Source organism: Muntiacus reevesi, chromosome 4 (genome assembly GCF_963930625.1).
Source record: "Muntiacus reevesi chromosome 4, mMunRee1.1, whole genome shotgun sequence".
NCBI lineage: Eukaryota > Metazoa > Chordata > Mammalia > Artiodactyla > Cervidae > Muntiacus > Muntiacus reevesi.
The window spans coordinates 158,103,577-158,120,169 of NC_089252.1; the positions used below are offsets into that span (position 1 = coordinate 158,103,577).

The 16,593-nt window shown below is 41.1% G+C and overlaps 2 protein-coding genes across 3 annotated transcripts in view; one reads left to right on the forward strand and one right to left on the reverse strand.

The window, feature by feature from the left end:
- Positions 1-5,930, forward strand: part of PTPRB (protein tyrosine phosphatase receptor type B) — a 123,190-nt gene extending 117,260 nt beyond the window's left edge. For both annotated transcript variants that reach the window (XM_065934625.1, XM_065934626.1), the window contains one exon: positions 535-5,930. In XM_065934625.1, coding sequence (XP_065790697.1) covers positions 535-557 — 23 coding nt within the window. In that variant the 3' untranslated portion in view covers positions 558-5,930. The remainder of the gene's footprint in view (positions 1-534) is intronic.
- The window catches only part of KCNMB4 (potassium calcium-activated channel subfamily M regulatory beta subunit 4), a 101,335-nt gene that overhangs the window by 1,606 nt on the left and 83,136 nt on the right, over positions 1-16,593 (reverse strand). The window lies entirely within an intron of this gene.

Here is a 16,593-nt window from a genome sequence, read left to right on the forward strand (position 1 = left end):
TCCTTTTGTTTTGTAAATAATTACCCCCTAATTTATCAGGAGAGTAAATTAATAGGTTTTGCATGTGAGATTCTTTAAGAGGCCCAGGATGGAGGAATCTCTGGAGGATCTTGGAGTTTCCTTGTCTTGTTTTGGCTTGTTTAAAGGTCTTTTTTTAGTGTGATCTTGGGTGCTCTTAAAAGAAGCTAATTGTATGGTTAGCTTCAGGCATCTGAAAGTTAGGATTCAGGTCCTAGCTCTGGAACTAGCTAGCATTCACAAGCCATATAACCCTGAGTGAATTTCTGTACCACTCTGAGCCTGTGGGCTTATCTGGAAAACCAGAAGGTTATACTGGAATCACTAGTCTTTTCCAGTTCTAGTAATCTACAATCCTGAATGCAGTGACCTGGTCCCCACAGGGATGGTCTCATCCTAAACCATATAGAGTTTCCGTCATTTCTGCTGGTCTTTGCATTCGTCATTTTCATAAATAGAACAAACAATTGTGACACACCCCACTACAGCCTCTAATTCCAGTGTCTTTCCTTTCAGATTCGGGCTATTCAAGGCACTGAGAATGTACCCGAAGATCTCCTGGATCAGAACTACTCACTGTGTGATTTTATTTAAAAAAAAAAAAACAAAAAAAAACATGCTTCATGCCCTACAGAGGTGCCAGCTATTTCTGTTGATATTATGTATAATTTATTAATCTGAAGAATTTTAAAGATTTTATGTAATTTAAAGGTAACAGATATTATTGTACATAGTTGTAATTTGTAGTTTCTTCTGTAAATATGTATTTTTCATAATGTTTAATATTAAGCTTTATATAATACTATTTTTCCACACCAAAGTGTTCATGGCTTGTTCTACCTAAACTAATTCAACCTGCATAACAGGACAAGTGGTAAGAAGTGTACGGAGGTGGTTGCAGGGGTGATCCCCTCGGCCAGGGCTTTTACCATTTTTGATACCCACTGGGCAGGATGCAGGGCAGGGCTGGAGATAGCAGAGAGTACAGCTGGCTTGAGGGCATTGCTGGGACCCAAAGATGATCCAGAAGCAATTCATGTGTGTAACAATGTAATAATACAACAATCAAAAGAAAGGATCGAAGAGATGAGATGAAGCACCAAAGCTGAAGGAGGTGTTTGTGCATCACATGGTTAGTGTCTCCCCTTTGTCCTGCCAGAGCTCCAAGCCAACGTGGTCAGCTCAGGGGCCACGTAACTTGCAAGGCAAGTCCAGGCTGCCGGGCTGAGGGTTCTGAGAGAGAATGACCAAAACAGAAGTGATGAACTCCTCTTATCCAGAAGCGTGCCACCTGCTCCCCTGACTGGAAACAGTCAACATGCAAAGCGCCACCCGCAGCCGTGGGAGACTGTCCCACTGCATCCACCGTGTGCCGTGTGTGAGCATGCGTCCCGCACTGGGATGTGTGTTTTGGCCAATGGACACACACTCATCTCTGTCTGATTGCTAGGAGGCTGCACTCCTGGAAAAGTCAAAATCACACTGGTCATACTTGGATTTCCCATTAAAAGAAGATTGTGGTGACATATTATGCTACTGATCAAAGGGCCTAATATTAATACCTCTAGAGAAATATCCACAAACATCACATATCACTAATTTAAAAAATGCTGAAACAAAAGTTCAGTGGTGCCTACTATAAAATTTTCCAGACACCTCTTTTTAGTAAATCATTGAGGTCAAAATATCAAGTAGTCACCTTCAGTTGCATTTAATATGAAAGGCACTCATATCTGCCAAGTTGACCGATTTTGACCATCACAAATTTCAGTGAGTCAAAAAGTGAGCACTGCCCTCTCCAAGGTCCAGTTCCAAGGGTCTTCCTGGAGAAAATTTGAAACACATCTGTATGGTATCATCGTGGCCTCCTGAGAGATGAGTCGGGAATGTTTGCCTTTCTCTCACTACAGATTCCTCTGTAATAAATTTAAGATTTAGAGAGCCAGGTTGTTGGTCTCATCGCTTCATTTGCAGAAAGACTACATTTCTTTTCAAAATGTATATTTTTTGCTACAAACTGTAGAACCCCATAAGTACTATAATGGGTGTAATTGCCATAGTAAGTGGAAAAATCATTAAATATACCTAATATAGTTGTAGTAAATTAAGGCCACACCCAAACTGGAAAATTTTCCAGGGCTTCTTGAAGTTTGTGGGAACAGGAAAATCCTTTATAAGAATGAATGGGAAGAGGATTCCAAATCTTCACAGTGTTATCACGCTCAATGCCTTGTGAAATGACACTGTTAGGGTCTGATCCTGTTTCAGGAAACCAGATGGCTCTTCTTGAAATGAAAAGGAACAACATACATGTAAGTGTGGCAGAGGTACCACTGGGGAGAAAATAAAGATCAGAGATGTATGAGATGATATGTCTATTAGGAACAACTTTCCCTGTATCAATAAGAAAAAGCAATAAATTTTAAAAAACCAGAATTTGAAGCCGACGTCACTGGGTACGAAGCACATTTATACATGGAAAGAAATTCATTTTCGGCTTCTCACTCATTTAGAAAAGTTTAAGTGCCTGCAACTTGCTAGGCACTGTCCTAGGAACCACACATTTCTATTCAATAAAGAGAATACAGCACGGTGATAATGGTGGGATTGTTGTTACTATTTTCAATTAAACCTGAAAGAGGGCCTCAGCAAGGCAGCAACATCACCCTGCAGCAGGGAGTGGCAGCCTTCTTTGGGCCACAAATTGGCTGATGCTGCTTCTCTAGCAAATCTCTGGACAAAAAAGAGAAAGAAAGCAATTAATTGCACAAATCAAGAATTAAAACCATAACAAACCTACACGGCTGTCACAGTACATACCCTGGCATATCTGGGGTGGAATCAGAGTTATGGAAATGGACATGACAAGGGAAAACTGTATGTTCTTTTAGTCTAATGCAGGACAAATTTATTTCTACTCTCCACCTGTCTAATTTTAAATCTCCTTAGCAACAAATATTTCACTGTCTTCCCTCCCACCACCATCAAAGACTAAATACATAATCTAGTTGATCTATTTATTAAATTTAAGAGGAGGAAAAACAGGTTTCCTTGACATTCAGCTCAATTAATTTAATCCCATCATGTGTTATGTCTTGGTAAACACTCCACTTCCTGTCGCGCTGGGCATCCTGGCTGTGCACCTGTGCAGTACACTTTAATCATCAAGCCTTCATAGTGCTTTTGAGCTATCAAATCTTGGAAGGTTCCTGTCTTGCATCTTAATAATTATTTATCCAAGTCCTTTATAATTAACTCCTTTAATCTCTACTCATTAAATCAATTTTGTACTATTCTGTCTTCTCTGGATAGCAGCCAATTTTTCAGCTCTTGAGTCAGATTTTTCTAAGGCTCCTCTCCCTGTCTGGGTCTGCACTTGTCCTAAGAAATTCAGCAGCACTTAACACTTCCAAGCCCCTCTTTTTCACTACACTTCCCCTTCTCCTTTTTGGATGTGGTTGCTTTCCCAGTAGAAGGTGATTTTATTTTCTGTTCATCTTATCTCCTCATACCCATTGGTATGTCATAGTCCTTTTTGGCTCCACATTTTAGAAGAGATGATAATGATTCACTTTTGAACACTAAAATGGCCACAGCACACATTATACTGGGGACAGTTTAATTTGGTAGGGTCTTTAATTAATTTTATTATCTCTCGGAAGAAAGCCCAAAATGATATTTGAAAATAATATGAAAGCACTAAGCAGATGTCCAGCAATACAAAAATAGACTTCACATCTTATAGTTCACACTGTGATTCTTCTAGTGTCTCAGGATCCAGGTTCTTGTATTTAAACACTCGCCTTCCCTCTTGAAAGAAAATTGTTGATTATGCACTAAATTCTCATTCACTTAGGCTTCTGGGTCTCTAAAGTCATACACCTGCCAGATCTGAGTAACAGCAAGTAGCAGAATCTAAGCACCAACTCTGGGGTGCTCTAGAGGTTTAGTTCACACACATGAGCCAGGCCAAATCTGACCTGATTAGGGAAAAAAAAAAAAAAAAAAAAGGTAATAAGCTGCTTGTTTGATGTAGCAGCTCAAGGACTTTCCACGTTCCATTTCATTGAGGAAATGGAAGTAATTGATGACTCACAACAGAGCGGCAAAAAGGAATGGCTGATCCTCCTGGAAGTGGCTGTGAGCAAGGCTTCAATGGTACCTCACTCCAGAAGAGACAGATTGGAAAAGGCTGTTATCAGCCCAAATGTTCTGTTAACGTTCAGGGTATTTTTAACTTGAGATTTCAAATCATATCAAGTATTCAAAGATTGTTTCACTCAAGGGAAAATCTATAAACCATGACTGCAGAAAATGAGTGAAATAATACAAAAAAGGAAAAATATTTGAAAAGAGGGAATCTAAGCAGACATCATCAGAAAGAAGAAACAGCATTCCTTCTGTATCCAGACTGTTTCTTGGGGGTGTCATATGTTTCTGTTAAGACGCATTATCCTTTGAATGGTTCACTTTGACTATGTTGGCCAGATGATGTAGCTGATTAAGCAATTGAATTGATTCATTTAGTTTTGTGAATTGACCAGGTGTTTGACGAAACTGAGTTTGGAATTCTGAACACACTACCTTAGATTCTTTTAGTGGATGGTGCTTTTGAAAATGTTTGGCCATTTTAGTTAAAATGCAGGGTAACATTTAATGCAGCCATGATAATAGCAAAAATCTGTTCTGTTCTAAAAATGTTTCTAGCAACGGAAATATTTTGGACTAAAAGACTACTCTTGACTTGTAGGGAGGCTCCCTAGGAATAAATATATGCCACAAAAATAAGGCATTTTATTTTTTTTAAAGATTGTCTATATAGATGCATTCATGACATAAGAAAATGGTTGGTGAATGCTCCTAAAATAAAGGCTTATGTAATGGAAATAAGAAGCTCTATTAACAGACCTACCAAAAATGATTTTTGTAACCTATATGCCAATGTACATGATCTTATGTAAGATATCAAAATAAGCTGTTGAAAATGGTGAACAATGTCCGACAAAAGTAGTATGTTTCTTCTAGAATATTCACAAGAAAGGTTAGTTATGGCTGTTTTCTGCAGTAAGTAATTTCTTTTAAGGAAAACTATCTTCATCCTAAGAGTAAGCTTTTTGTTATGTTGGAGATGTTGTGTTTTCATAACATCTTGTGAGTGAGCAAGTAAGCCTCCCCACAGAAAGGAGCATATGCAGTTGTGGCTTTCGGAGTGTGTCATAGAGTTGGGTGGCTTTCCCCTGCAAGCGGAAGTGAGAGCCTACAGTGGCCTTCATGAAATCTCCTAATTTCAACCACCTTAACAACCAGGTGCACCAAAGTTCTTACCTGAAGAGTCCTTAATCTCTAGTTTCCTAGGTAGGACCCATCAGGCTTATAAATTCTGCAAGGATAAGAACCAAGTCTTTGATCTCTTTTATACTCCCACCTAATAGAAATTAGTACACAACTCATAGACATTCAACATATACCTTTTGAGTGGAAATTGCTCCTGGCCCAATACTTTGGGTATTAGGTAGTCAGTATCTAATAATGCTAGATATACTCCATGTGTTCATGGAGGCTCATCTGGCTGTTCCTTGATTTGTGTGAAGCTTAAATAAATAAGGCAAATACATCTAGCAACTGAATGTGTTATGTTTTTTAATAGAGCTCTTTTTATGTTTTTTATATTATGTATTCTTTCTCTGCAAATCTGGTCATTTAAAATGGCAGTCGATGGTTCTGTTTTTTTCTTATGATAGTACCTCTCCACATGTTTGTGTTTTCTAACCAACTCTATTTAAAGAAAGCACTTCCATAGTCTTTGTATTTAATTTATGTATTTGCTTAATATATTTTCATACTGTAACTGTGGTCAAAAACAATCTATATAGTGTCATACACACCTTCCCACTAGTGAATAAAACTGCTATTTGTTGAAGGAAAGTGTTCTGTCTTCTATTTGCCTGTATCTCATTTATCAATTTCTGTCATCTGACTGCTCGGGAGAAAGGTCAGAAGTGACTGCTTCTAAATGAGAAAAATCTTGCAAACCATTATCATGAAGCACTTGGTTGTTTTAACCTTTGCTCCTGTGAATGCCTAGTTGGTCACCTAGGGTATCACGAACATATAATAGACTCTCTGGTTGACTGTCTCCAGCTAAATTCTTGGTTTCAGTTCTCTAATTCGTTGGTAACCAAAATGTCATCTATCACCAACAGTGTCTGTGTATTCTCAGAGGCACTGCCCCAGCTGGATCCCTGAGCCCTTCAGAGGCACTTCACACATAAGCGGGTGGTGTGACATTTGGTTAAGAGCTGCTGTGTCTATTTCCAGAATCATTATTTTGCCTTTTCTTTACTTTTTCATTTCAGTTGAAAAAACTCACTGTCCTTCACAACTCCAGTGTTTCATTTTTCTACAACTTACTTACAGAAATCTTCATTTTTTTTTAAAAAAAGTACCATAACAGATTTACATGTAAAACCATTAAATCAAAGCCATCCTTCATTTTGAAATAATTTCTGGATTCAAACTGAGTTGGCAAAATAATTTGACCTCTGAAGCTTGACCCTGTTTTGCCCAAAGTAACTGTTTGTTTGATGGAATTTACTCCTAAAGGAAAAGGGAATATGACAATATGAAATAATCACTTAGTAATTCTACTGGAGTATCCTCCAGAATCATGAAGTGTTAGAACTGAAAGGGCCTCTTTATGATGGACAATGATGGAAACCAAGACCAAGATTAAGATTATAGAGCAAAATAGGACAATGCTAGAACCAAACCCTATCTTCCTATCACTTGTGGGGGTGGATCTGCCTACATGTAAATCTAGAAGAAATGAGGAAGAATGATTCTCAGATCCAGGACATGTAATTGGCATCTTGCACACTGAGACAGAAAGAACCCTGAGTGGAACTTTCAACATTTTATGTGATTATTCCTTTAATTTTGTATGTTTGGAGACATTCATTTGCCAAACAAATCTCAGACTATATTTTAGAGTCATACCTTAACAAAAGTCATCACCATCTTAGAGCTGAAGTACTATTGAACAGAAAAGGAGAAAACATGATTTTTTAAAAAACATAATACTATTATAAAACATTTTTTATTAAAGCTGATTAAATCAAACCACCCAAAACCCAAAAAATTTCTACCACTAGATTTGGAAAGAATTGGCAAAGCTTTTGATGTTGCCAGTAAAAAGAGCATTCATAATACAAGGATAAAAATTAACTGGTAAAATTCAGGCTTGAGTAATAGAGAAAACCATGCAGGGATGGTTCTGTGTAGGAGTTAACACTTGCCAAAGGCCAGGCTTAACTAAAATATCTCCCCAACCCAGCATCTCCCAAAGAATATTGTACCATTATTTTAGAGAACTGTTGATCTAAATAAGGTTTGCCCTTTTTATCCTGGGGTTTATTGTAATGATACAAGAACCTTTGTGTAGAGTATCTTAATATTAAATTACTTTGCTCTTGGAGCTCTTGACCCCAGGAAGAAACTTGGCATCTATTTCAGTCTTTAAGAAAGAACTAACAATGAAATATGTTTCCTGTCTCTGTGACCCTGCTGCAAGCTTGTCGGTGGCCAAGAAGTTTCTGTGTCTTAGGATTTGCCGGGGAGCTAAGGCAAATAAAAACAACAACAAAATAAAACAAAAAGCTGACAAGACAACTATAGAAACATAGGCGTTAAAAGAGGAAAAGTTCAGAAGTTTGGGAACATTCCTAAATCTAACCTCCATCAGAAAATACAATTTGTAAAAGTCATAAATTAAAGATTCAAGCCAGATTTCATTCCTAAAGAACTTTCCAATGACCCCTGATCCAGTCTTCACCCAAGTAGGTACTCCTTCTCCACTCATGACAGATGACAGGGCAGGGAGCGGGGGCAGGGGTGAGGGTGAGGGGTCAGCAACCGTCTACCTGCAAAGAACACCGCATCAGCAGTAAACAAAGATGAACCAGGAGAGAAGAGAAGTGACATGAGTGATCCCACGCTGGTGGAAATCTGGGAGGAAGAAGGCAAAAATACAGTGAAAGATGAGAGCTATGAAGGTGCCATTGGGAGTCTTAGACCCCTTGCAGTAACAGAGGATTTTCTCATTTAAGAGGAAGACATTCTAAGTTCTGTTTAAAGTGCTACAGATGAAAAAAAAAAGTGCTACAGATGGGTCCTTCATTTCTTTCGCTTTTTTGTGGTTTTTTGCTATGCTGGGTCTTGGTTGTGGTGTGCTGGGCTTAGTTGCTCTAGGGCATGGGGGATCTTAGTTCCCTGTTGTCAGTGGCTCGGTTATGTCTGATTCTTTGCGGTCCCATTGGCTGCAGCACCCCAGGTTTCCCTACCCTTCACCACCTCCCAGAGTTTGCTCAAACTCATGTCCATTGAGTCGGTGATGCCTTCCAACCATCTCATCCTCTGTCATCCCCTTCTCCTCTTGCCTTCAGTCTTTTCCAGCATCAGAGTCTTTTCCAATGAGTCGGACCAGGGATGGAACCCACATTCCCTGAGTTAGAAGGTGAATTCTTAGTCACTGGACCATCAGGGAAGTCCCAGGAGCTGCATGTTTAATCTTTAGGATGTCACTTAAAAGTCTGACTCCAGGCTATTATCTTAGTGAGTGCCTTTGCCCATCATATACTATCAATCAATGATTGTTTCCACTTTGTAGATTAGAAAGCAGAGACACAGAGAAGACCAAGATACTGCCTGAAATTTAGCAGAAGAATAGGAACAATAATGCATATGATGCCCTAACTGTAGTATCATCTAATTTAACTCTTCACGCAGTCTAGTTCTCACACTAACATTGGAGATAAGGAAGCTGAAGTTTAAAGAGAGAGTAATTGGCCCAAGGCCCCACACTACCAGCTGCTTAGCTTCCAATCTGAATCTTCCTGACTTCAAAATGTGGCCACTTAACCTCTGTGCCCTGATGGGTCAGTGGTAAAAATTCCATCTGCCAAGCAGGAGACTGGGGTTCCATACCTGGGTCAGGAGTACCCCCTGAAGAAGGAAACAGCAGCCCACTCCAGTATTCTTGCCTGAGAAATCCCATGGACAGAGGAGCCTGGCGGCTACAGTCCATGGGTCACAAAGAGTAGGATATGACTTGGTGACTAAACAACAAACCTCTCTGCCAGAGTATTCCAAAGTTTGGTTCCCGGACCAGCAGCACTGATATCAGCTGGCTACAAATGCAAATTCTCAGACTCACGCCCCTGTAATTCTACTGAATCTGAAACTCTGGGGTTGAAGCCCAGCAACGTGTGCATAACAAGCCCCCCAGGTGATTGGACACGTGCTGTTCTGTGTGGAGCCTCCTTGCTTTGCAGCTTCTTGTTAATCAAATCTAATTCCTTGAGATGACATTTTGTCAAATCCTATATGACAAAGAAGAATAATAATGTGTAATGTTTTTGACCCCTAGCACATAAAAAGTACTTAATAAATGTTAGCAACTATTACTATTGTGTCCCAGGTAGCACTCTCTACAGCCTTACCTGTGTTATCTCATTTAATTCTTGAAAAAAAAAAAAAATAAGGTAGGGACTACAATTATTAAAAAGCAGAGACATTACTTTGCCAACAAAGGTCCATCTGGTCAAGGCTATGGTTTTTCCAGTGGTCGTGTATGGATGTGAGAGTTAGACTGTGAAGAAAGCTGAACACCGAAGACTTGATGCTTTTGAACTGTGGTGTTGGAGAAGACTCTTGAGAGTCCCTTGGACTGCAAGGAGATCCAACCAGTCCATCCTAAAGGAGATCCGTCCTGGGTGTTCATTGGAAGGACTGATGCTGAAGCTGAAACTCCAATACTTTGGTCACCTCAGGCGAAGAGTTGACTCACTGGAAAAGACCCTGATGCTGGGAGGGACTGGAGGCAGGAGGAGAAGAGGGTGGCAGAGGATGAGATGGCTGGATGGCATCACCGACTCGATGGGCATGAGTTTGAGTAAACTCCGGGAGTTGGTGATGGACAGGGAGGCCTGGCATGCTGCAATTCATGGGGTCGCAAGAGTCGGACACGACTGAGTGACTGAACTGACTGACTGAACTGACAATTATTCCCATTCTACAGGTATAGAAACTGAGGCACACAGAGTGTGAGATACTCAGAGTAAATACCTGGACCTAGGTCACAGAGCTGGCAAATGTCAGAGCCCAACACTCAGCAGGGACAGAGTAATTCTGAAGCCTTTGTTCATAACCACTTCCTCCTATACCACAGGTTGGAGAAAAGGCTGATTAAGCTCCACAGCTCAAATTCAACTTTGAGCTTCCAGCTCTCACTTCAGCTTCAAAGACTCATTTATGTGCTGCATGTCACTTTCCTCCAGCCTGAGCCTGCTGACTCTTGCTCAAAGGACTATGAGGCCGTTAGCCTTGACATTTATGTCCCTCCCAGCTTTGTAGACTGAAAACAATAGCACCATCATGGACTCTAAATGCCATCCTTTCTGTTCCCTCTGGGGCCCAGGGAAAGCTAGCAAACAATTCTCAGGATGGCAGTAAATTCTTAGGGCAAAGAGATACTGGCTTGTCCCATGCAGAAATGGCAGGTCAACACAGAGGCGAGAACAGGAAGCCACCCCAGGGAGGAATCCCCAAATAAGGTGGGAGAAAAGGGAAGATGCCCTAAAAGGCAGCTGCAAGCTCTCAAAGATGCTAACAACCAGAGGCTACAAAGTTCAGCTCCAGATGATTGCTAAACCAGTGGAGAAAGGAGAACAGGAGCAGGCCTCTATGACACTGTTTATTTATTTATTTATTTTTTAAATTTATTTAGTTTTTGTCGGTGCTGGGCTTCTCTAGTTGCTTCATGGAGGCTTAGTTCCCCCATGGCATGTAGGATCTTAGTTCCCCAATCCAGGACTGAACCCACATCCCCTGCATTGAAAGGCGGATTCTTAACCACTGAACCACCTATGATACTATTTAGAATAAGCAAGACTGAGAAAGCAAGCATGTGAGGAGTGAGAAGGAATGAAGAACAGGGAAGCGAAGACCTCAAAGGTGCCACTTCGGCTCTGTCCCCCAAGCCCTAGCCATGAGCAAGGAAGGTGGGACTGAATGTTCACTCATCACCTTCACTTGGGTAAAGATAGCATCAGTCCACCGGACAGAGGTCTGGCAGGAAATGGAAGGCATACTCAAAAGAGTATGAGCAGAGCTCAACAAAGAACCAATGCTCAAGAAGTGGTCAGTCTTCCTGGCTTCACTGGAATTTCCCAGGGCCTCAGCACTCAAGGCCATGAACACACTTGGTAGGACAACATGGCAAGGGTTTGGGGGTAGAGCAGGACATTGAGACCCACTTAAAAGCTGTGTGACTTTATTAAGCTTCAAAGACCATTTGTCTTCTCCATCTACACCTCCAGGACAGGAAGTCATCAGCAGTTTCTCCGTGAGTTATTGTTTCTCTTAACCTTCTATATAGAGGATAGCTTGCCCTTCTCTTGATCACTGTCTTCCTGGCTTCATAGCTCATCACCCCAGCAAATGCAGAAGTCCTCTGTGTTGTCCCTATGCCTCCGTCTGGCACTCCAATCCCCCTTCTACACTGCCATCTGAGTGACTGATCTAAAATATGAAACTGACCATGTGATGTGATATGAAAGTCATTTAGTCATGTCCGAATCTTTGTGACCCCATGGTCCAGTCCATGGAATTCTCCAGGCCAGAATACTGGAGTGTGTAGCCGTTCCCTTCTCCAGGGAATCTTCCCAACCCAGGGATCGAACCCAGGTATCCTGTATTGCAAGCAGATTCTTTACCAGCTGAGCCACCAGGAAAACCTGAAACTGACCATGGTCCTCCTGAAATTGACCAGCGACTCCTGATTATCCACAAGATGCAGGCTCCTTGGAGGCCCTAGAAAGTCTTTGATGACTTCACCACTGGCTTCTTCCCCAACTGCAGCTGTAGCCCCTCTTCTCCCTGCAATTTACAAGTCATCATTCAAACCCTTGTGGTTTCTAGGGTGCATGCTGCTGTTCTACACATTTTTGCTCTGATATATTCCTTTTTATCCTCCCTGAAATAGTTCTTACCTCTTCTCTGAAACCCAGAACCCAGCACAGGGGGCAGGAAGGTCATTAGCTCAGGCCTCACCCTCACAAAGGGTAGCAAACATAGCCCTTTGATTTATCTATGTGCCTGTGTGTGTGTGTGTATGTGTGTGTATGAGTTGCTTCAGTCATATCTGACTCTTTGTTACCCTATGGACTGTAGCTCACCAGGCTCCTCTGTCCATGGGATTCTCCAGGCAAGAATACTAGAGTGGGTTGCCATGCCCTCCTCCAGGGGATCTTCCTAATCCAGGGATCAAACTTGCATCTCTTATGTCTCCTTCGTGGCAGGCGGATTGTTTACCTCTGGGCCACTGGGGAAGTCATCTGACTTATCTACACACAAAGTTAAATGTAGTCACAGAGATGCAGACAGGTATGAGAGATGAAGACAAGCTTCAGATAACTTTCAACTCAGGCCTGTTACTAGATCAATCTGCCTAGAGTATTTTATAAAGAAATATTTTTAAAGAAGTGCTTTCATTATTTTGTGATTTAAGCAATTTCTATAACCCTCTTTAGACATTTTTTAAAACTTAAATTTTCTTTTTTTACTGTACCAGAAGTCTCAAAAACTGGCAGTGACCTTCTCTTGACCCCAAGATGGTTGTTGACCAGTTCCCAAACTTGTCTCCTGAAACTCAGCTGCAACTCAGGGTTACTTCTGTACCCACAGAAACATTTTCCATTTTTCATGCACATTGGCATATTATGCTGAAATAATTTGTTCTGTCTTCCCCCTGAAACTTCATAGTTTCCAGAACAGGTTCTCCAAGGCATCTGAGATTGACTTCAGATGTTATTATAATAGCAATATGGTTCAACAGGTAAAGAATCTACCTACAATGCAGGAGATGCAAGTTCATTCCCTGGGTCGGAAAGGTGCCTTGAAGAGGAAATGGCAACCCACTCCAGTATTCTTGCCTGGAAAACCCCATGGACATAAGAGTCTGGTGGGCTACAACCCACAGTGTCGCAAATAGTTGAAGATGACTAAGCATGAGCATAGAATAGTTATATAATAGAAAGAGATGCATTTCAACAATTACTGGGGATCAGTCATTGCTTCCTCACACATTTTCACTGAGTCAAGTCTTCCCCAAAGACCCTGTGAGATGAGAAATCGAGCCTTAATAACACAGCCAATTAGCAACACAACCAGGATTCAAGCCCTGACAATCCGGCTTCAAAGCCGGTGTCTACCACTCTACCAGCAGTTCTCAAACTTTGGAGTGCTGACTCTGTGGTAAAGAATCCACCTGTCAAGCAAAAGACATGGGTATGATCCCTGGGTCGGGAAGATCCCCTGGAGAAGGAAATGGCAACCCACTCCAGTCTTCTTGCCTAGGAAATCCCATGGACCCTGGAACCTGACGAGATACAGTCCACGGGGTCGCAAAAGAATCAGAAATGACTTAGCAACTAAACCACCACCAGAATCACCTGGAGAAATATTAATAAAGCACAGTTTAACTAGGCCCCATTAATAGAGCTTCTAAATCAATGCATTCATATTATGCTCTGGTGTTATGAAAAATAGTGAAGTAAAAATTTGAAAGCTATTTCATATAATTCTCTGAGGATGGTTTCATCTCATTAAGTAGATAATGATATTTCAGAAAATAAGTTTGTAGCTTTTTAACAGAATTCAACTTTAAAGAGAATTTTGCAAAGATTGAGTGTTCATTTGTAGTCATTGGTCTCTGGAAGAGCACAGAATTTTGAGACCAACTGGGTTCAAGAATGCCTGCTGACAAGCTCTGCATTTGCACAACTTCACAATGAGGAAATGAGTTTAGAGAAATAAATAACTGCCTCAAGTTGCTGAGCCAACAAACAACCCTTCCAGAGCGGCTGCCCTGAGAACAGGCTGAGCTCAGGACAGAACATTCTCCGATCAACCGTCTAGTCACACCATCACCAGCTCAGCCCACTTCCCCACACCCAGTTCTTTCTAGCCTGGTTTATTCCTCTGTAAAAAGAAAAGTCCTTTGCTGCCTGGCATTTGTGTATGCTTGCAAATCTGATGGATGGAAATCCTCTTGCAATGGTCCACTTCTCCCATTATAACCATCTCTCTCCCACCCCACTCACCACTGGCAATATTTTTTTCTCAAATAGAGTATCTCCTTACCTAAGTATGGATTTCTTTTGAACTTGATACCAGTCTGGGTTTGCTTCAAAATGTGTATGATTTCTCACCTGTATGCAATCTTAGATCCACATTCATGATATTTTTATCCTCATTTAGTAGAAAGAATAATGGATACGGAAATATCCACTTTCTAACCCCTGAAACCTGTGAATATGAGTATGTTAGGTTACATGGCAAAGGCGGGGCTTCCCAGGTGGCACTACTGATAAAGAACCCGCCTGCCAGTGCAGGAGATGCAAGAGATGGGAGTTCAATCCCTGGGTCGGGAAGATCCAGGGAGGAAGAAATGGCAATGCATTCCAGTATTCTTGCCTGGAAAATTCCATGGACAGAGGAGCCTGGTGGACCACCATCCTTGAGACTGCAAAGAATCAGATGTGACTGAGCACATTATTTCAATTTAATTTTCATGGCAAGGGGGAATCAAAGTTGCCAGTGGAATTAAGCTTCTAATCAGCTAACCTTGAGATAGAGAGATTGTCTTGGATTCTTTGGGTGGGCCCAACTACAAGAGTTCTTATAAATTGAAGATGGAGGCAAGAGAAAGAGAACCAGAGACAGCAGTGTGAGAAGTTGGCCTAATATTTTTGATTTTGAAGATGAAAGAAAAGGGCCATGAGCCAAGGAATGCAGGTGAGCTCCAGAAGCTGAAAAAAGAAATGGATTATTTCCTAGAGCTTCCAGAAGGAATGCAGCCGTGCTGACATTTTGATTTTAGCACAATGAAGCCCATTCTGTGGAATTTGACCTCAAGAACTGTAAGATAATAAACTTAGGTTGTTTTAAACCAGTTTTCCAGTAGTCATGTATGGATGTGAGAGATAGACCATGAAGGTTGAGTGCCAAATAATTGATGTTTTCAAACTGTGGGGTTGGAGGAAACTCTTGAGAGTCCCTTGGACTGCAAGGAGACCAAACCTGTCAATCCTAAAGGAAATCAAAACTAAATATTCATTGGAAGCATTGATGTTGAATTTGAAGCTCCAGTACTTTGGCCACCTGATGCAAAGAGCCAACTCATTGGAAAAGACCCCAATGCTAGGAAAAATTGAGAACAGGAGGAGAATGGAGCAACAGAGGGTGAGATGGTTGGTTGGCATCACCAACTCAATGGGTATGAGTTTGAGCAAACTCTGGGAGAGAGTGAAGGACAGGGAAGCCTGGTGTGCTGCCGACCATGGGGTTGCAAAGAGTTGGACAGGGCTGAGTGACTGAACAAGAGCAACAAAGCCACTGAATTCATGAAAACTTGTTACAATAGTGATGGGAAACTAACATACTCTATTTTACAGATAATGGATCTGAGATTTAGAGAGTTTGTAAAATTTGTCCCAGGTCATACAAACAGTAAATAATGAAACTAAACCTGAAACTCAAGCCTCTATATTCAGAGCCCCTGTTTGTACTACTATGATAATTTGTAAAACAAATTCTAATCTCTTCTTTTACATGATAACTTTTCAAATATTTGTAAGTAGATACCATGTCTTCCCTTAGTCTTCCCTAGGAAAACCAAAAGTTTCTGTAAGCCTCAGGTGACAGTTGGAGGTACCCTGACCCTCCTGGAAAATATGGCAGCCAAGTCGAACAAGGCGCCAGTGAGGCTCCAGCACCGCCTTTCTATGTTTCAATTCGTCCTTTGAAAAGTGGCATTTATAACTCATAAAATTTAAGCATGACTCTTTGAGTTAAAAAAAAAAATGAGGCGGTAGTTTTCTTTTATTGACAAATTGGCTGTGAACTTAATGTTCCTAAAAAATGAGTCATTTGAATTGGAACATTAATTTATTTGAGCAGCTGGGTCCACATCACTCTGAGAAAATGCCATTGCTCTGTCCCTACACAGATCATCCCGTAACGGCCCCAATACCTGACTATGGTAGTAATAGTCCAGGCTTCCTTCTTGCCCTCCCACCTGAAACCTCAGATGCTGGAGGTAATAACACCTTTTAGAAGAGTGCATTTGAGAGTCCACCTTGCCTCCTCTGCCCCACCTAGAGACATTAAGTTTTGCCTGCAACTGAGATTCAATAGTACCACATGTTTGTATTAGAGATAAAGTCTGTCCTGTCTCTGTAAGATCCATCCTATAAGAAAAAGTGGGAGGAAGATTGAGTCTTCAGCTCTGAAATAACCAACAGGGTCAATAAGAACTACCAATACCTCACAGCTGGGGAAGCATAGATAAAGGGACTCACTCATCTCCCATAGAGGTGCTTAGCTTGAGTCCACAGGAGCCAAATGTAAAGTTCTGAACCAGCTGTTAAACACAACCATTATTAAAAATTATATAAGTTCGCAACTTTATAAATCATATTAAAAACAAAAGCAAGAAACACTCAAAGCTCGTTACTT